At 44.4% G+C, this 21,360-nt stretch overlaps 1 protein-coding gene across 1 annotated transcript in view; it reads left to right on the top strand.

Annotated features, from left to right (window-relative positions):
* Positions 1–7,601: 7,601 nt before the first annotated feature.
* The window catches only part of LOC123507139 (homeobox protein Nkx-2.4-like), a 47,574-nt gene continuing 33,815 nt past the window's right edge, over positions 7,602–21,360 (top strand). The window contains exon 1 of the mRNA XM_045259754.1: positions 7,602–9,023. Within this exon, the coding sequence (XP_045115689.1) occupies positions 8,651–9,023 (373 nt within the window). The 5' untranslated portion in view covers positions 7,602–8,650. The remainder of the gene's footprint in view (positions 9,024–21,360) is intronic.

The following is a 21,360-nucleotide window of genomic DNA, read 5'->3' as shown; positions in this document are numbered from 1 at the left end:
GGAGTGGGTGTTTGCCGGGCTCTCCTCCTCTCCCTTTTATTCCCGTCCCTTTCACTGATATGTACTTTTTAGATTTACGGCTCGTGGCTGGGTGATGTCTCCGTAACGCCTGCGAGGAGGGTCCGTGTCGGCGGGACGTGAAGACAGGAGGTTTATTCAGGAAGTGTGGTGGTGGGTGGAATGAGTCATCCGTTTGGTGGTGGAGTCCCGCTGCGTCTTACCTAAGGAGAGATTAATGTGTCCTGTGTATCCTTCGTGTCGTTCGTGTCCTTTTATCTTCGTTTTGAGTAGTCCTACCTTCTTATATTGATGTACTAACATGATGACCTCAGGAGCAGTTGTCCGAGTATATAGCGAGGTAGGGAGGTTTTCCTGGCGTGGCTTGAACGTTGATGGCTTGTGCATTTCATTTGTCTTTCAGTCTTTTCATTTTGTTATGCCCTTATGTTCTCAGGATTAGAGAGACTTGCCCTGTGATGGAGCTACAAAGGGCTGATGATGGTGATGGTGGTGTTTAGTGAAGCAGAATGAAGAGACTTAATTTGTTGCTGTGTACTCAAAAATATGCAAACTTTTGTCCTAACCTGGAGTCCTGGAGTCATAGGGCCAGTCCCACACTCACCTGTTTTCGTTTCCTGACTAACCAATAAAACCTAATCAGCCTTCCTATTTGATCGGGCGGTAACCAAGAAGGGGAGCGGTTTGGTTCGGAAACTTACGAAAAGACCGGAATTGGCCCATAGAGATAACATAGGTGATGATGGATGATGCCGTTCGGTAATACTAAATGATGATAATGATGCTACTGGGAGTGGTGCTCAAGCGTCATTGCCAAATTTTCAACGTCAGGAGACACTTACAGATGAATGCAGTACGTGGTATCAGGGCGGAGGTAAAGGCGTGGGCGTGTGTGGGTTGGTGATGGTGCTCCAGTACCGAAGAGCTGCATGTCTCGTGGTGCTCTCCCGTGGTTGCTGCGGGGACTGAGTGGCCTGCAGTGGGCGGTGGCAGCCTTGGAGGGCATGAGTGTATGCTGAGTGCCTCTCTATATACTGAGTGTCTCCAGCCGCTCCGCATGTCAGGGGTGTATGTGGCTGGCGCGCCGGGTGACTGCTGCCATTACCCCTTGCACTGCTGCTGTTATGCTTTGATACTCAGTGCTGTAGGAATTGTTTGCTAGACACACACGGGGAAAAAGGAGATAATTGGTTAGTTTTGTCTGGGTTGATGCTGTTACCCCTTACACTGCTACGATCTTTTTTTTTTTTTATGCATGGGCGACTGGCCAAGGGCAATAAAAACTGGAAAAAAAGGCCCACTTAGTTGCCAGTTCCCTTAAAAGTCAAGTGAGTTAACCAAAATTCAGGGACAGATGTCTTGAGACCTCCCTAAAAGAAGTCAAGTCTGCAATGTAAGGATGACTTTTGTTTGCTGCTTAAGTATGTATGCAAGTGATAAGTGTATAAGTTGTTGGTGGTTAGGGAAAGATTCGCGTAGTAGTGAAAGGCTTAAAGATCACGTGGCGAGATACGTGATGGTTGTGAAGGTCGATGGATGGAGCCGGGAAAAGTATAGTGGGTGAGTGGATGGAGAAATGGAATGAGAAAGTGGAGTGGAGATGAGCAAACTGGAACAAGAACAAGTGGAATGAAATGTTTTTCTGTTTCTTTATTGGAATCATATATCTTCACACGGTCTTTTTCCCACTAAATCATATTAGTGGTCAGTTCTCATGTCCCAGCGCAGCGCAGGGAGCCGGCCAGCACTGATACTACAGCAATGGATGACCACGAGGCAAAAAGGATACAAAGAAATGCAAAGACTAAGACTGACACTCGTTCATCGCTGGAATAACCTCATCCTCACGACGAACAGACAGACAGACAGATAGACAGACAGATTGGCTACCCTCCATACTGGAAACACACCTCCATCTATACTCGATACACAGGTGAAAAAAGTAAGTGAAAAAAGGCAATACACACGCGATGAAAAACTATGAATGTTTGCAAAGGGAGAAGCAAAAAAAAAGTTGAACTCAATTAAGAACCGGAAGTGTACGTAAACACGAGGTGATTGAAATAAAGAAAAAGGAAAAAAAAGAATTTGGAAGAAATAGTGAACCCCATAATGGAAGAACGAGAGAGGAAACAGAGGGAAGGGAGATGAAAGGAGAATTCAATCAAGCCAGAAGCGCTGTGTGAAAGAAGACACAAAGGAGAGCCTGAGTGGAGAGACAGAGAGAGAGAGAGAGAGAGAGAGAGAGAGAGAGAGAGAGAGAGAGAGAGAGAGAGAGAGAGAGAGAGAGAGAGAGAGAGAGAAAGGCCAGCTAGATAGACAGACAAACGGCCAGGCATAGACAAACATATATACAGACAAAGAGACAAGGAAACAGACAGGCAAAATAGTCAGATGGACACACATATAGACAGATAGACAGATAAACAGACAGACAGACATACAAACAGACAGAAACAGACAACAAAAAAAGATTGAAGTTGATTGAAGTCAGAGAAACACACACACACACACACACACACACACACACACACACACACACACACACACACACACACACACACGGCATCAAGAGGTGAATCACTCCATGGAAAGTTAACGACCGAAACATCAATTTAGTGTTTTAAATTGACCAGCGAATTATATGTAAATAGCTACTTGTATGAGAGGAGAGAGGACAAACAGGGAGAGTCAACATCGCCCGTGTGTGTGTGTGTGTGTGTGTGTGTGTGTGTGTGTGTGTGTGTGTGTGTGTGTGTGCACTCTACATAGTCTTTGGACCCTGAACAGAATAAAAAAGAGAAATGGTGAGGACTTTTTGACACCTTTTCTATATTTTCAGTTCAGTGGTGACCGTGGTGGTGATGGTGACGCTTATCTTGGTGATGGTGGTGCTTATCCTTCATGTGGCGCTGGTCTTGTGTCTGTGGTGGTGTGTGGTCGTCTGTGGTCGTCTGTGTGTGGGTGTGATAGTGAGTCTGTCCTGGTATGTGGGGAGTCTGTGATAGTGATGGTGTGTGGTGTTCTGTGATGCCGTGGTGGTCTGTGGTGGTCTGTGGTGGTCTGTGGTGGTCTGTGGTGGTCTGTGGCGTTCTGTGATGGTCTCTATTGGTCTGTGATGGTCTGTGATGGTCTGTCTGTGGTGGTCTGTGATGGTCTGTGGTGGTCTGTCTGTGATAGTCTCTACTGGTCTGTCGTAGTCTGTCTGTGATGGTCTTTACTGGTCTGTGGTGTCTGTGATGGCTTGTGGTGGTCTGTGCTGGTGTGTCTGTGATGGTCTGTGATGGTCTGTCTGTGGTGGTCTGTGATGGTCTGCGGTGGTCTGTGGTGGTCTGTCTGTGATAGTCTCTACTGGTCTGTCGTAGTCTGTCTGTGATGGTCTTTACTGGTCTGTGGTGTCTGTGATGGCTTGTGGTGGTCTGTGCTGGTGTGTCTGTGATGATCTGTGATGGTCTGTGGTGGTCTGTGGTGGTCTGTGGTGGCACTCTGGCATCTGCTTCACCTGGTTTTGTGTCTCTCGACGAGGCCCAACAGACCCCTAGGCCTTGCTCATCAGGTATTGATGTAGGAGAGAGAGAGAGAGAGAGAGAGAGAGAGAGAGAGAGAGAGAGAGAGAGAGAGAGAGAGAGAGAGAGGTGAGGAAGGCAGAGGCTGGAAGGAACCTAACAGTCTACTAACTTACGTGTGGACCAGTGGATAAGGTGGATGAAGTGGATGGAGAGTTGACGTGTGGATTAGTGGAGGGGAGATAAGAATGTGGATGGGTGGTTTCGGGATGGGTGGAGTAATGGACGTGTGAATTAGACAAAAAAAAATGACCCAAAACAAAATTAGACAAAAAAAAAAAAAAAAGAGGAAACAAAAAAAATAAAGAAGAAAGTGGAGTGGAAGACAAAAATCGAAGACTCCACCACAGGACACGTGTAGGTGGACTAGTGGAGTGGTTAACTGGACTATTGATAGACTTGGTGCCATTGTGGACTCCATTACTATGATGAATACTGGAGGCTGGCTAACGAGGAGGAGGGGAAGGGAGAGAGAGAGAGAGAGAGAGAGAGAGAGAGAGAGAGAGAGAGAGAGAGAGAGAGAGAGAGGGTGGGGTTAGTTAGTTTTGTTGGCTTTATCGAGGGAGAGACGTGGTGGTGGTGGTGATGGTGGTGGTGGTGTAGAGAAGAAAGGAGAAAGGAATAGGGGGATTTAAAAGTACTGAGTTATATGGGTAAGGAAGGGAGTGGTTTGGATATGGACATGATGGTAGAGGTAAGGGCTATTGAAGGGAAATTGTAATGGTGAAGGGGTAATTAGAAAGGGAGAAAGAAATGGGGGGTTTTAAAAATAATGGGTTATATAGAGTAATGGGTGAGGAAAGGGATGGTTTGGGTATGGATAGAGTAATGGTGATGGTAAGAGTTATTATAAAGTGATTGTAATGGTGAAGGATACACAAAAAAGGGGGAATACAGAAGAAGGGAACGAAGAAGTTTAACCCCTTCAGTACCGTGTATTTCTGTACAATTAGACCATTTTATTGACATTAGCAAGGGTGTTTGGAAGTCAGAAGATTAATAGCCTCACTCTTCACTATTTTAATCCCCACATAAGTTTCTGAAGCTGTATAAAATCACCAAATAGTATCCAGAATGTATATGGAAACGCGTCATACTGCTGAAGTGGTTAAAAAGTACAAGATTATGGACAGAAATAGGGGAAGAAATGGGGAAGTGAAGGGATACAAAGGAAAACAAAAACGAAATGGACATAAAAAGTATTGGTAGAAATGGGGAGGAAATGGGTTATTGACATGTGACAAAGGGAGGAGAAAGATAGTGATGGGTACTGACTGATGAAGGAAAGTGAAGGAAAGATGGTAATGTGAAAGAAGAAGGTGGAACAGTAATAGTGAAAAAGAAGAGAAAGGGAGACAGTAATGGAGGAAGGAGGAGTAAGATGAAGAGAAAGGAGGAGGAGGAAGAGGACAAAAGATGACAACGGAGGAAGGGAGATGAAAGAAGAAAAAATGAGAGAGAGAGAGAGAGAGAGAGAGAGAGAGAGAGAGAGAGAGCAGTGATGGAGGAGAAGCGGCGAGGAAGGCTAAGGTAGTGGTGGTGGTGGAGGAGTCAGGGCAGGGGAGAGGCAGGGGAGGCAGGGAGGGGCATCGCTTCCCTGCCTCACCTTTAAGCTTGTTACAGCCTCCTCAGTAATCCGTCTTTCCTGCCTCCTGCATCTTGGGAATTTGGGAATCTGGGAATCTTAGGAATGAAGCCGTTTCTTTGGAATTTCTTGCAGCGACCACCATGATTAAACGGCTTTTTCCTCTCTCTCTCTCTCTCTCTCTCTCTCTCTCTCTCTCTCTCTCTCTCTCTCTCTCTCTCTCTCTCTCTCGTAAAACCATTTAGATAACAGAGAGAGAGAGAGAGAGAGAGAGAGAGAGAGAGAGAGAGAGAGAGAGAGAAATAGTCACACCTTCTCCTTGATCTTACTCCCATTCACCCTCTCCTTCATCCTTCTCATCTCTCCTCCACCAGCACCACCACCACCACCACCTCCTAGCGAAGCTCTTGGCGTGTGGGACGAGGGCTTCACCGGGGCTGGTCGGCCTCTCAAGCGCCTCTCTAGCGTTCGATGGTGCTCCTGAGGCGGCGAGTGTTTCAACAACTTGTAGGGGCACCCGAGGCTTGGAGAATTGCCCGTGGAGGACCTGAAGGGCGGCGTGATTTGATGTCGTGGGAGTGTCGATAGGTAATTAAACACGAGATAAGATATACTGAGGTGAGAGATGCCCGCCTTCACACACAGAGAGAGAGAGAGAGAGAGAGAGAGAGAGAGAGAGAGAGAGAGAGAGAGAGAGAGAGAGAGAGAGAGAGAGAGAGAGAGATGGGTACTGTTCCTTCATATATACCAATATTTGTTTCTAAGGTTCCCAGTTGTTTCAGAGGCAAAGTGGTGAATATTTTATAGTTTTTCGTCTCTCTCTCTCTCTCTCTCTCTCTCTCTCTCTCTGTGTGTGTGTGTGTGTGTGTGTGTGTGTGTGTGTGTGTGTGTGTGTGTGTGTGTGTGTGTGTGTGTGTGTGTGTTTTCGTACTTCGGATTGGCTAAGTAAGGTGAGATTAGATTGCGTTATGTTGCGTTAGGTTAGGTTAGGTTTATTTTCCATTTTTCTACGTACTATGGAGAGGCTAACTGATCCCCCACCGATGCTCCCCAACCATCCCCACCCTCCGCACCGTCTCCCCTCGCCGTCCCCACCTGCGGCCGGCGGTTCGTGTTGCATTGGGGCGCAGTAATGGCGAGTAAGACAATATTTCGTCATGCTGAAGCACCTCGCTCTTGTAAAATTGAAGTTTATTGACTGCCTTCCCTTCTCCTTATTGAGTCTTGGCATTAGCATCCCAGCGGCGAGGGTCGTGGCGGGGCGGCGCGGACGACCCCTCAGACCACTCCGTATATGGCTGGCGTGTTTATCCGTCGTGTTTCCCTTGTTTTCTTCTCCTGACGGGATCGACTCACCACGAGGGGCCGGACACGTGTTTCCCGTCGCAGGGGAGGGCACGGTGCGGCCAGGACAAACAGGGTGGGTTTTGCCGGGCCTGTGGAGAGCCCGCCGCTGGAGGAGGTGGAGGAGGAAGACTTAACATCCCTCATAAAATTGGAGTTTGTGCGTACTTGTATTGCTCTCGCTGGCTGGTTTGTGTTGTAGCCTTTGTAGTGTGCGGAGGGAGGGAGCCTGGGGAGAGAGAGAGAGAGAGAGAGAGAGAGAGAGAGAGAGAGAGAGAGAGAGAGAGAGAGAGAGGGGAAGATGATGTGAGTGAGGGAAGCAGTCCGTGTGTGTGTGTGTGTGTGTGTGTGTGTGTGAATGAAGCACTCCGCGTATTCACCAGAGTGGATGAATTGGGTAGTGGAGTGAAGGAGTAGCGTGGATGAGTGGATGTCTCGTGGCGCGTGGCGTGGTGCAATGGTCTGGATGTGTGGATGAGGAGCGACTGAGGGGGGCGTGGGTGGATGTCAGTGGGAGTGGTTTGGATGAGAGGCGAGTGTACTGGTGTGGATGAGTCTTGGTGGATCAAATCATGGGGGTCGTTTTCCATGGCTTACTTTTTCCCACGTTTAGAATTAAGCGTTTTGAGAACAAGGCGAGGCGGGGAGCAGCGAGTGAGCGACCAGAGAGAGAGAGAGAGAGAGAGAGAGAGAGAGAGAGAGAGAGAGACAGGGGGGGGAAGGATGGGGGTTACAGGGACAAAGATCACGGTATCCACTCGTAATGGTCCAAAAAAGGTCACCTGGGAAGCATTTTCTCTCCCCGCAGCAGGACCTGGCGGGGGGGATGGGGTGGAGGGGCGGAGAGGGGCGGGGGAAGGGGGGGTAATGGTGGACGCTCTCGCCTCGCTGCCTCCTTTGTTATTAGTCTCCCGCCGGGCCTCCTGCAGAACCTCCCGGCCAGGTTATTACATTGGGCAGCGGTTCTCGTCCGCCGGTGGGCCTGTCGGCGAAGCAGCAGCCGTGGCGCCGGCGGGAAGAAGGCTACAGGCGCTACAGGGCGGGAGGAGGTCGTTGAGGGGGGACAAAAGGGTCGTTAATTTGGCGCCCCCCAACATGGTCGACTGTCTGTAATGTAATATTAATGCACAGGCCAACGTCTCTCTATTCTGCTCTTTTCGTCTGTAAAACAGTCTCTTTTCAGTTTTGTATTCGTTCTTTTTCCTCTCATTGTTATTTCTCATAGCCACCCCGCAGTGAGTTCACAAATATTCCAAATCTATGGACCAATCTCAAGTGGGGAGGCACTTGAGACCAGCCAATCATATTAAGTGTTTCCGCCTCAGCTATTGATTGGTGGGATTTGACTTTGACGTCGCTTACCGCGTTTTCATTGGTTGAACCGAGCCCAAACTCCGCCCTCGCAGGAAATTACGCGCGCTCAATGGCTCGCGAGTCCAATCGCTCCGCCCCCTGATGGCAAGATGTAAAGTTGAGCTTGGTTAGGAAAATGTCGGAAGGCTCAGAGTGCTCTCCAATCTCCACTCGCTATCAAGCCAGTGCTATCATATTACTGGAAGCCAGATCTAAGCTCATTTGCTCGTTCTCATACAGCATTAACTGTAACGAGCCTTCAGTAAAAACTGTGAGAGCCACGTGCCACAAGACGTCCGCAGCCGCGAGCCGCCTCTGCCGCGGGCACAACACAAGTGATCAGGTGCCGAGCCCTTGTGAGGACGCACTTTTATCCGTAGTGCCGCCAGTGTAACTCTTGACCTGAAGGTGACTCAAGAGTGCCATCCAGTCTGTGATCCATATCTTTGGCGCCAGTGAGGAGGTGCGGCGCCCCCTCCCCGCAGGTGTCTCATCATCGATTGGCCCAAGGTGACTCTTGACTTTTACAATACTGAGGTTGTCGAGTTCGTTTCTTTTGTTACTCACCTCGGGGCCTCTTGAACCTCAGGGGCTCGCTCCTTCACCTGGCTCCTCCTGACGCTGTTTACCGCTTGGCTGGCCATTAACACCAGCCGCCCTCGCTGCCCTCCTTGTGCCCTGGGCGGTGCGGACGCGGCGGGGCCCTGGCTTGGGGTGTCGAGGCGCCGCGGCGAGCGTCACCCGAGGGCAGCGCTGACACATGACCATGTTGGGGTATTAGGTCATGAGTGGAAGCCCCAGGTCGAGCCAGCCCTTCTCCGTGACCTCCCTGCTCAGCCCTCTGGACACGCTGGCCTCGACCGTGGACGTGGCAGCAGCAGCAGCAGCCGCAGCAGCAGCAGCAGCAGGACGTGGCTCGAGTGCCAGCAGCAGCACCAGTAGCGGTGCCCTTGCTGCCTCAGGGATTGCCGCCTCAGCCTCCGTCAACGACTTCGCCGCCGCCATGCAGAACCCGTACGGCATGAGCCCCATGGCGCACATGGCGCAGTTCGGCACTCACTCCACCTACCAGTACTGTAACACGGACCTCTCCCACTACGCCACCCCGGCCTCCGCCTCCTGGTACGGCACCTCCACCTCAGACCCCAGATTTGCAAGTAAGTGAAGCACCAGCCTCCCGCCGCGCCTCCCGCCCGCCCGCCCGCCGGCCGCGGCGGGGCGAGCGCCGGAGATTATATCTCGGCGGGAACACTCGAGGCGGCGCGGTGAGGAGCGATTCCAGCGGCGTCAGCAACACTCGGGAGGGGCGGTGGGGCGCGGCGGCCGCCATGGGGAGGGGGCTGGCCAGGGACTTTATTATAATAATTCTTTTTCTGCCTTGTGGGATGAATGGTGGTAATGATCGTGGATTATCCTCATGTTTGTCGTGATGGAGCTGTTACCGTGTATGAAACATGACACGTGACTGTCTGTCCGACTTTTTGTCCGTGTGAATGTCATCATCAAATTGTCAGCAAGTCATCACCACGCTAGCAAAAATCCCTCCCTCACCACATCCACTCACACCCACCAACCGGACCTCAGTGAAGGAGACGAAACACGAAACACGCGCGTCATCATAATTACAATTCCCTTCCTGTAATTAAAACAATAAGAAAAAAAGGTCACGTCACCACCGTCTCAGATTACCTTGAGCTACACACACACACACACACACACACACACACACACACACACACACACACACACACACACACACACACACACACACACACACACAGTTCTGCCGCAGGGGACACACATCTCCGTGGCGTGCAGGGGAGGAAGGCAAGGCAGCAGGAAGGGCGCGGGAGGGGAGGAGAGGGAGAGTAAAGGTTAAGAAGAGAAGAGGGAGATTTAGGGAAGGGAATAAAGGAGGAATTAGTGATATTGATGAGGAATATTGATGGTTGTTCCCCTCTCCGCTGCCTCGCTTTACTAAACTCCTCCTCCTCCTCCTCCTCCTCCTCCTCCTCCTCCTCCTCCTCCTCCTCCTCCTCCTCCTCCTTCATCTCCTCTTCCTCCTACTTGAACTCCCCCTCCTACTGCTCCTCTTTTAGCGGGTTTGGTTAAGTATTGTCAGTGCACCATTTTATTTCACTCCACCACCACCACCACCACTACCACCACCACCATAACCACCACCATAACCACCACCACCACCACCATTTCAGTTTAACACAATATTCACCACTACTATATACATACTATATTTTTATTGTTCATCACCACCACTATACCATCACCACCATCATCACCACATGCACACCGTTCACCACATTACCACCCTAAGGTAAATGTATCTTTCTTTCTTCACTGAACTGACAGACTGTGGTTCTTGGTGAATGCTGTACGAATTAAAATGAAGGGAAAGAAAGGTGTTTATGATGTAAAATAGATAATGAAGTCAGTGTATCTCGAGGTTCGTGAAAAAAAGGGAAAAAAAAGCAGCTTTGTATTTTTATTATGTTTAGTAGTTCAAAGGTGAATATTGCTGTAGTATAAGGTGTTGTATTTTGTGATTATTCTTTTTTTTATATATATTTTTACGTTTTTTTTTATGGTTTTATGTATTTTTCAGTGTATCTAAACGTTCGTGAAAGAAGAAAATAGCAGCTTTGTATTTTTATTATAGTGTTTGATAATACAAGGATGAATATTACTCTAGTATGAGATATATTTCGTGATGATTCTTTTGTATATATATTTCTACGTTTTTTATGAATTTATATATTTTTCTTTTTTGTATTATATTTTTACGTTTACAAAGGATAATCAACACAGTGCATATATACAAGGCGGGGTTGCAGTGAGTCTGGGCTCCTTAATATGGTGGGCCTTGTATAGACGACGGTTTAATCACTTCTTTACCATGGCGCGTTTCTATACTCATTCTGCTCTCTATTTGGTGATTTTACACAGCCTCAGAAACTTATGTGGGTGATTAAGATAGTGAAGACTCAGGCTATTAATCTTCTGGCTTCACCCTTGCTAATGTCAATAAACTGGTCTAATAGTACAGAAATATCGAGGTGAAAAATGTGGCCCAGTATTGAAAGGGCTTAGCAATGCACTGGTATAGCCATGTGGATCGTGGAGCTGTGGTTTGCTGCAGTGCACGTCTCTGCCATCCCTCCTTGTGCATCTCAGAGGAGGGAAAGACGTGAATGTTGTTGGAATGTATGGTGGTGGTAGGTGTTGTGAGTTAGTGGTGATGTAGAATGTTTGGTGATGATGGTGTTAATTAGGATGTTTGGTGGTGATGCCGTTGTGAAGTAGTTGTGATATGGAATGTTTGGTGATGATAGTACTGGTGATGGGAAAATTACTGGTGGTGCTGATGATAATAGTAATAAATGGTAATGATGGCAATGCTGATGATGGGAAAATTATAATGGTGTTGGTGATAACTGTAATAAAATGATGGAAATGATGATAATAATGATGATGGAGAGAAAATTATTGATGGTGCTGATTATAATAGTAATAAAATAATGATGTTGACAATAGGAAAGATATTTATTTTGTAGTTAACTGAATATATTTAGAACGAAATGATGACGACAGTGTTGGTGAAGAGGAAACTAAAATGAATGATGACAATAAATGAAATAGTAATAGAATAAAATGATAATGGGAATGTATATAATTATTAAAGAAATCAATAAGTGTTTTTTACAAAGAAATAGTGTGCCGGGGAATTTTGCGATCAAACGTACACACACACACACACACACACACACACACACACACACACACACACACACACACACACACACACACACACACACACACACACACACAGTTATTTTCAATGTACGCTTTGGTATTTTCTGTTTCCGCCTCACCAAAGAGTATCAGTCCGTGTTGATATTTATTGTTGTCTTTCTTAGAGCAGTTAGTTACAAAATCAATACTGATGTTGATGCTATTCTTACTACTACTACTACTACTACTACTGCTACTGCTACTGCTACTGTTACTGCTACTGCTACTGCTACTGCTACTACTACTACTACTACTACTGCTACTGCTACTGCTACTACTACTACAATCATTACTCCACATACCTACCATATTAAAATATTTACACCCAATATTTCAACACGTACACATATTTCTAAGCACGTACACACAACTAATCATACACGTACATGCATTCTTCTCTGTCACACACACACACATACACACACACCGCGTAGTGTAGTGGTTAGCACGCTCGACTCACAATCGAGAGGGTCCGGGTTCGAGTCCCGGAAAGCGGGGAGGCAAATGGGCAAGCCTCTTAATGTGTAGCCCCTGTTCACCTAGAAGTAAATAGGTACGGGATGTAACTGGAGGGGTTGTGGCCTCGCTTTCCCGGTGTGTGGAGTGTGTTGTGGTCTCAGTCCTACCCGAAGATCGGTCTATGAGCTCTGAGCTCGCTCCGTAATGGGGGAGATTGGCTGGGTAACCAGCAGACGACCGTGGTGAATTACACACACACACACACACACACACACACACACACACACACACACACACACACACACACACACACACGTAAACATTTCCTGTACTTACATATTTACGTACACAAGCTTAGATTTTTCATGTTCGTTGCTTTTTTCTACTGTATTAAATTACCAACATCCTCCTCCTCCTCCTCCTCCTCCTCTTCTTCTTCTTCTTCTTCTTCTTCTTCTTCTTCTTCTTCTTCTTCTTCTTCTTCTTCTTCTTCTTCCTTTTTCTCCTCCTCCTCCTCCTCCTCCTCCTCCTCCTCCTCTTCCTAAGTCTTCTGTAGCAAACTCATGAGAAAAGGAAGTTTAAGTAGGTAATGGCTGGGGAGAGAGAGAGAGAGAGAGAGAGAGAGAGAGAGAGAGAGAGAGAGAGAGAGAGAGAGAGAGAGAGAGAGAGAGAGAGAGAGAGAGAGAGAGAGATGCAATTCAAACTTAAACTCGTATTGAAGCTCTTACAAACCCACCAGATGCCACCGTGGAAAACAAAGAAAAACTAGAAACCAGAAACGTGACACTACAACACTGGGAGGGGAAGTGAGACTCGCTCCAAACAACAACAAACACACAGCAAACACCAGGAAACACACTAGAACACTGAAGGAAACACTGTAGGAGACTTGCGATTACATATATTACAACAGATGTATAATTAATAAAACAAAAAAAATAACTCAGATTTCCCAATAAAAAGACAAAAATATGCTCGACGGATTACAAATATGATAGCATATAAGGAAATTCTTAGGAAAAACACTAGAAATGATTCGAAAGTAAAAGATAAACACAACAAAGATAAGAACAAAGATAAACACAAAGATGAACATGTTAGGAAGATTCCAAACATACTAAAACACAAAGAAAACGACAAGAAACGCGTTATCAGTTACTGGAAGAACAAAGAAAGCACTAGAAATATTGTAAACACACTGAAAACGCAAATATAATTATAAAATACACATAGAAAAACAAAGAAAACACCAAAAACTAAACGAAAAAAAAAAAAAAACACGGCGGAAACCCATTGAAACGGCGAGAAATATGACAAACACACTAACACACCAAGAAAGGAAAAATATTACCAAACACACACATACACTCAAAACACCCCATAAAACACAGACATACACACACAAGCACACTAACTCACAAACGAACAAAAGTACAGAGAAAAAAATACAGAGAGAGACAAATTAACGAGCACAAGCCACAGATAACAGTAAAAAGTCACCACAAATCACCAAAAAGGAAAACTGACAAAGAAAATAAAACATGAGAGAGAGAGAGAGAGAGAGAGAGAGAGAGAGAGAGAGAGAGAGAGAGAGAGAGAGAGAGAGAGAGAGAGAGACAGTACAAACCACAAATAACAGTAAGAGTCACCACAGATCACCAAATACCCCCAAAAAAAAAAAAAAAAACACACATTAGGAAACAGGCACACTGGCACACACGTCGAAACAAATCACCAAATACTAAAAACACACTAAAAAAATCATCGACACACTAGCACATGAGCCGAACAGATCACCAATTACCCAAAGAAATCACACTAGGAAGCAGCGACTCACTAGGACACGAGTCGAAACAAGCTATTGACCACAGGAGCACACGAGGCAAGGCACAGAGGCACACAGCAGCCGGGGGAAGCACATGAAACCCACCCTCCCTACTGTAGTGGTGTGGAGTGTAGCTGAGATCGATGCACTAAGAGGCGGCGGGTGGCGGCTGGTGGTGGTGGTGGTGGTCGTGGTGGTGGTGGTGGGTTGGTGTGTGTGTGTGTGTGTGTGTGTGTGTTTGTGTGTGGTACAAGGAGGGAAAGTCGTGGTGTGTAGGTGTAAATATTCTCTCCTTGACACACCCACAAACAAACACTTATCTTATTGGACAAACAAATGACCTTCACCACTTTACCAGTCACCACCACCATTACTCGTACTGTCTGTCTTCCCTTCCTCGTTGCTATCACCATCACCACCATCACGGTCACCATCACGATCATTATCACCATCACCGCTGTCATCACCACCTCCATTGTTCCCCTCATCGCTATTACTATTAACTTTATCACTGTCACCACCACCATCATCATTGTCACTATTGCTGTCATCATTATTATGCACTTCATCACCATTACTTCCTCCCTTACCACTGTTATTGCTATCTTCATCACCACTATCGCTAATGCTTTCACCACTATTAGTTTTAGATATATCACCATCGCCACCATACTATTTTAGCTATTAACTTCATCACTATCATCACCACCATCACTATTACTGCTACTAGTGTTCTCACCACGCAAAGAAAAATGGTCTGATTATAATACTTTGTTGTTGTTGTTGTTGTTGTTGTTCTTTTTGTTTTTGTTCTTGTTCCTCTTCTGACATGGAAAGAAAGCCGGGCAAGTAATGATGATAATAGTAGTAATAATAATAATAATAATAGTAGTAATAATAATAATAATAATAATAATAATAATAATAATAATAATAATCATGAAAATAACAACAACAACAATAACAACAAAAAAACTCACCAAAAATAAACAAAGAAAAAAAAAACATACAGTAGACAACATTACTTTTTTATTTACTATTTACAAACTTATTATTTACTCGACGCGCTGTTTGGACGAGACTACAGCAGGAATTACAGGTGTTTAGTTTAGCCTGTGCTCACCTGTTTACCTGTTTACCTGCGTCGCTGATGAGGCGCGGCTGTGATCGGTGCCTCGCCTCCCTCACCTGTACTCAAATACCGGCAAATCCTGCAGATCAGACGCCCGGGCTCATCACTCGCTCATTACAAAGAGAGAGAGAGAGAGAGAGAGAGAGAGAGAGAGAGAGAGAGAGAGAGAGAGAGAGAGAGAGAGAGAGGTATTTAGCCAGGTAGATAGACAGATAGATAAAAAAGAGAAAATGCTTTGTATTAAAAAAATAGATACAAAAAATCATTGTTATTATTATTATTATTATTATTATTATTATTATTATTATTATTATTATTATTATTATTACTATTATTGTTGTTGTTGTTGTTGTTGTTTTACTCAATTTTATATTTGTCTGTACTTTTCTTCTTCCTTTTTCCTGCACTGAAAAAGCAAAAACAACAACAACAACAGAAAAAAAAAAAGAAAATTCCTCTTCATTACATCCAGGGTTCAGTACATTCGCTGATATAAAAAAAGAAAAAAAAAATAGCGTTTCTGTAGCAATGATTTAATCTTTGCGCTATCCCTTCTTTTCCATCCGTCGCGCCGTCAAGGTTTTCAGAGTGGCGCTCTTAATTCTGACTCTTTTTAATAATGGCAAGTAAAGCGGCTTATGTGGCGTGGCTTGGCGGTACTTTAGGTGGCTTTATGTTGCTCTTTCCAGCACTTCAGAGAGAGAGAGAGAGAGAAAAAATCAGCGAGTCACGTAATTAAAAACAAGGTCCAAACAGATTACCTAGAAAAAACTCTAAAATAAAAATAAAAATTGGTAAAAAGTAATGAAAGTTAGATGATAAGAGACAAAGAAATACTGAAGGCACAGCTGACGGTACACGAGATGGAAATTCATGAAGTGGGAGGCTGTGAGGTGTTATTCCCGAAGGAGGCGTCCATAGCTAAAAAAAAAAGACGAGGGAAGGCAGAGGGACGTTTCATGAGGGAATATAAAAGCTTCAGGTCTTCTTCAGGAGGTTACTCACTCTTAAGGCTTCAAGAGGGTTTGTGAGTGCCTGGGCTACTTATTCAGTATATGAGAGGATATGAGATAAGATGAAGCGACGTAAAGATAACAAGACAAAGACGTGGATAATAGAAATAGTAATAGTAGAAGTAGAAATAATCAGTAAGTTATTATATTGATTAGATGTGGATAGTGGGGAGGACTTGATAGGTCATGAAAAAAATGGTAAGGCAGTAGAAATAGTAGAAATATATAAAAAAAGTGAAGTAGTAGAAATAGTAGAAATAGAAATAGTAGAAATAATCAGGAAACAATGAGGGTTTATTTGAAAGGTACACGTATAAGACCAGCTAAAATAAACTATGAGGAAATGAAGGAACTGAACTGTGAGGTGACGATGGTGTTAGTAAGAGGAATAAGACTACAAGGTAATATTTACAAGGTACTGATAAGCTGCTAGTGCGGAATGAGAGTTATGAGGCCAGTAGTTAAAGGTGAAGGGGCTGGAATGAGCTTTAGAGGTGCTGGGGACTAGTTAATGAGAGGCTGAAGGGGCTGCTAGTACGGAATGAGGGTTATAGGGCTAGTAGTCAGGGATGAAGGGGCCAAACGGGCTTAATGAGCGTGAGAGGTGCTGAGGACTAGTTTATGAGAGGCTGAAGTGCTTGTTAATGAGTGAGGTTGGAGGGGCTAGTTCCCGTGAGTGGTGGTGTGAGGGGCTGCTCGGGAGTCGGGAGGTGGTGAAGGGCTGGTTTGTGAGGGAGTGAAGGGGGCTGCTTATAAAAGAGACTGAGGAGGGGTGAGGGGAGGGGAAAGGCGCCCCACACCCCGCCCAGCTGCCCGCACAGCTGTAGCAACCATGACAGATGTAACACAAGGGCGACACACACACACACACACACACACACACACACACACACACACACACACACACACACACACACACACACACACACACACACACACACACACACACAAGGTAAAATTTTGTGTTTATTTTTCTATTCGAGTATTTTGTAATTTTAGGTAAGTTTTTTTTTTCTATTTTTTTTTCAACATTGGAGTAAAATTTCGTGTTTTTCCCATTGTATCCTTCCTCCTTGTTTCCTTTTCCTTTATTTTCTTTTCCTCCAATTCTCATCCGTTCTCTTATTGAAATACTCTTCCACGTTCCTTTTCCTTTTATAAATCCTCCTTTTTTATTTCCTCCCTTTCCCTGTTTTTTTTCCTACGACTCTATCTTTTTAATTTCTTTCTTGTTTTCCTCCTTCCATTTCTATCCCATCAACTCAAAATTCTCTTCCCCTTCCATCCTTACTTAAAATAGCTTCCCATGCTCCTTTTTTCCCCCACCCAAATCCCCACTATTACTTTTCTCCTTTTCCCCTCTTTTCCCCCTCTGTCAAGTCCACCTTTTTCCCCCAACCACTTTTCCCTTCTCAAATCCTCCTTGATGCTCGATACTTTTCCCCTTTCTCACGGCAGCCCAAGTTTCCCCAGCTCCTCCCCTCCTTTCCTTCTCATTTTCCTCTCTCGAGTTTCCCTCTCCCCGTAACTCTTGGCTCCGTTACTTTCCTCTTTCTTTCTTTGCCTCTTTAACACTTTAAAAGTTTCTCTCCCTTCCTTGCAATGTTCGTCTGTCTGTCTGTCTATCTGTCTGTCTGTTTTTTATATATTTGTCCGTTTGTCTGTCTGTCTGTCTGTCTGTCTGTCTGTCTGTCTGTATGCTTCTCTGTCCGTCTGTCTGTCTTTCTGTTCATCTGTTTGTCTGTCTGTCTGTCTGTCTGTCTGTCTGTCTGTCTGTCTGTCTGTCTCCATATCTATTTATCTTGTCTATCTTTTGATTTATTTTCAACCCTCTATGGTCTCTCTCTCTCTCTCTCTCTCTCTCTCTCTCTCTCTCTCTCTCTCTCTCTCTCTCTCTCTCTCTCTCTCTCTCTCTCTCTCTCTCTCTCTCTCTCTCTCTCTCTCTCTCTCTCTCTCTCTCTCACAAATCATTGGCTCAGTTGGTGGTGATGCTAATATCGCCTTCGAATCGACAGTTGGGGCGCGGGAGAGAGGGAGAGAGAGAGAGGGGGGGAGAGAAGGAGAGGGGAGAGAGAGACAGAGGGAGAGGGAGAGGAAGGGTGAGAGAGAGAGAGAGAGAGAGAGGTGGTGAGATGGTATGTATATTTCAGAGCTTATGTAGAAGTTTTTATTATTGGTGTTATTGACGAGTTGTGTATTGGAGGAGGAGGAGGAGGAGGAGGAGGAGGAGGAGGAGGAGGAGGGAAAAGAAGAAGGAAGAGGGACGGAGGATGTGTAGGAGAAGTGGGCGGAGAAATAATGATGAGAGAGAGAGAGAGAGAGAGAGAGAGAGAGAGAGAGAGAGATGCAAGATAAAACTATAACTTAATAATAATAATAATAATAATAATAATAATAATAATAATAATAATAATAATAATAATAATAGACAAGATTACAGAGATAAAGAAGGAAAAAAGCAATACAAATTAATAAAAGAAAAACACGAAAGAAAACGAAGGAAGGAACGAAACAGGGAGAAAATAAAGAAAACAAAAAGAAAGGAAGGAAGAGAGAAGGAAGGAAGGAAGGAAGGAAGGAAAATCAGACACAGAGACAAGACAAGGGACACGGAGAAGAAAGAAAGAAAGAAAGAAAGAACGAGAGAGAGAGAGAGAGAGAGAGAAAGAAAACTAAGGAAATAAATGAGGGTGGAGGAAAAATAGGGAGGGAAGCAAATGAACGCAATTAAAAAGGGAACTGCAGGGGAGGCAACAATGGCCGGGCGACGAAAGAAAGTGAAAAGAAACAATGAAAACTAAAAAAAAAAAAGGGATGCAGTGAAGAGAGAAAATAACGATGCTTAATGAATCCGCAGCGATGAGATTAGGTGCGGGAGAACGAAGAGATGTGAAAAAGTGAATGATAAAAGATGATAAGCGATGTGACAGTAATTGATAAAAAGAGAAACAGGAGGGAATGGAGCAGATACTTCGTGATGATTTGATAGAAAGTTTAAAAGCAGGTTGGTTGAGATTTGAACTGGTGGTTAGAGAGAGAGAGAGAGAGAGAGAGAGAGAGAGAGAGAGAGAGAGAGTAAGAGTAATAATAATAATAATAATAATAATAATAATAATAATAATAATAATAATAATAATGTGGAATAATTAAAATGCTTAGACAAGAAATGCCATTGAAAAAAGTCAGAATATATGGTAACTGAAGTGGCCGTAATTAGTAACACACACACACACACACACACACACACACACACACACACACACACACACACACACACAACGAAAATTTAGAAAAAAAAACAATTAACGAAGCCTAAACTAAACTAATAACTGATTATGTGAGAGAGAGAGAGAGAGAGAGAGAGAGAGAGAGAGAGAGAGAGAGAGAGCATTCACTCGCTCCTTTCATAATTAGTAAACTCATTAACATATTATAATGAAAGTTGAAGCGTTGATTATTGAGAGAGAGAGAGAGAGAGAGAGAGAGAGAGAGAGAGAGAGAGAGAGAGAGAGAGAGAGAGAGAGAGAGAATCATAATACGCTTACTTTAGTGTAATAAATTTCTCACGTGACATCTTTATAGAGTTCATATATTAAGTTTTTTCTCCTTTATGATATGTAGATATAATATTCTCTCTCTCTCTCTCTCTCTCTCTCTCTCTCTCTCTCTCTCTCTCTCTCTCTCTCTCTCTCTCTCTCTCTCTCTCTCTCTCTCTCTCTCTCTCTCTCTCTCTCTCTCTCACATTCTTCTCATTCCAAACAGTTATCTTTCTCCCCATCCTCCTCACGTCATTTTCAGGAAGGAAGGAAGAGGAGGAGGAGGAGGAGGAGGAGGAGGAGGAGGAGGAGGAGGAGGAGGAGGAGGAGAGGGGAGCTTAGACAGAGGCGCGACGAACCAATACACCAATTATGTAGTTTGCTGGGAGATAACTACTTTCAACTCCCCTCGGTAAGGTTGAAACTCCCCTTCGCTTCCCCTCATCTCCCCTTCCTTATTGCTCCGGCAACTCCTCTCCTCCTCCCCTCCTTCCCCTCACCCCCTCCTCCTCCTTCTGATGAGACACGTGGCTCTGCGAATAATAATAGAAAGGGGATATGAGGGGAGAGGGAAAGAGGGGAGAGGAAGTGGCGATGGTGGTGGCTGGTGTGGTAGAGGGGAAAGAAGAGGTGGGTGGTTGGTTCCTGGTATTGTGTGAGGGGAGAGGGAGAGTGAGGGGAGAGGCTGTGGCTGGTGCTGTGGAAAGGAGAAGAGGGGAAGGAGAGAGGGTGATGATTATTATGAAGGAAGAGAACATGGAAAGAGAAAAGAAAGGAACAGTTGTGAATGAAGTAGAAAATTATTGTTATTGAGAGAGAGAGAGAGAGAGAGAGAGAGAGAGAGAGAGAGAGAGAGAGAGAGAGAGAGAGAGTTATATCCTTACATTGCTCGATATTTCCCCTTTTTCCCTCTGATAAAAATATTATTGATGAGAGTAAAGAGAGAGGGAAGGAAAAGAATAAGGTAGATAGAAGAAAATGAAGAAAGGAAAGGTGAAAAGAAAGGAAAAAAGAGAAGGAAAGGAAGGAGAAAACCGATTAAAGGAGAACAAGGAGAAGGAAGACGAGAAGGAATGAAAATAAGAGAAAATGGAGAATAAATAAAGGAATGAAAAGTGAAAGAAGGAAATAAATATAGACATTAAAGGAGATGGAGAAGAAAAAGAGAAATGGAAACCTAGAGAAAGGAGAGAAGGAAGAAAAATGAAGAATGAAGGAAGAAGTGGAAAATTAAAATAAAAAAAAAAAAAAGAAGGAATTAAGATATGAAAGATGTTTCCATAGAGAAGGAGAAAGAGGGAGACGAAAGGGAGTAAGAATAAAGAAGAATAAGAATAAATGAAGAAATGGAAGGGAAGGTAAATGAAAAAGAACAGGGAATTAAGATAGAACAAATAGCAGAATTAGAATATAAACGAAGAAATGGAAGGAAAGGAAATAAAAGTAAAGGCAAGAGAAAGATAGAACAACATTTTATCTCCAAGTGAAGGAAAGTAAATGAAAAAGAAATAAAAGATAGAAATAAAGAGAGAAATAAAGACAAAATAAAGAGAGAACAAGATTTTATCCCCAAATGGAAATGAAATAAATGAAATAGAAAGAAAAATAAAAGAAATTAAAACAGAACAATATTTTCCTCCCAAACATAACTCAACACCAAAAAATTTCCTGAGAAGTGAAGGAAATTTGAAGAAAAAAAGGAGGAAAAAGAAAAAAGAAGAA

Source organism: Portunus trituberculatus, chromosome 21, assembly GCF_017591435.1.
Source record: "Portunus trituberculatus isolate SZX2019 chromosome 21, ASM1759143v1, whole genome shotgun sequence".
Taxonomy (NCBI): Eukaryota; Metazoa; Arthropoda; class Malacostraca; order Decapoda; family Portunidae; genus Portunus; species Portunus trituberculatus.
This window is presented reverse-complemented; position numbering and strand designations above follow the sequence as displayed.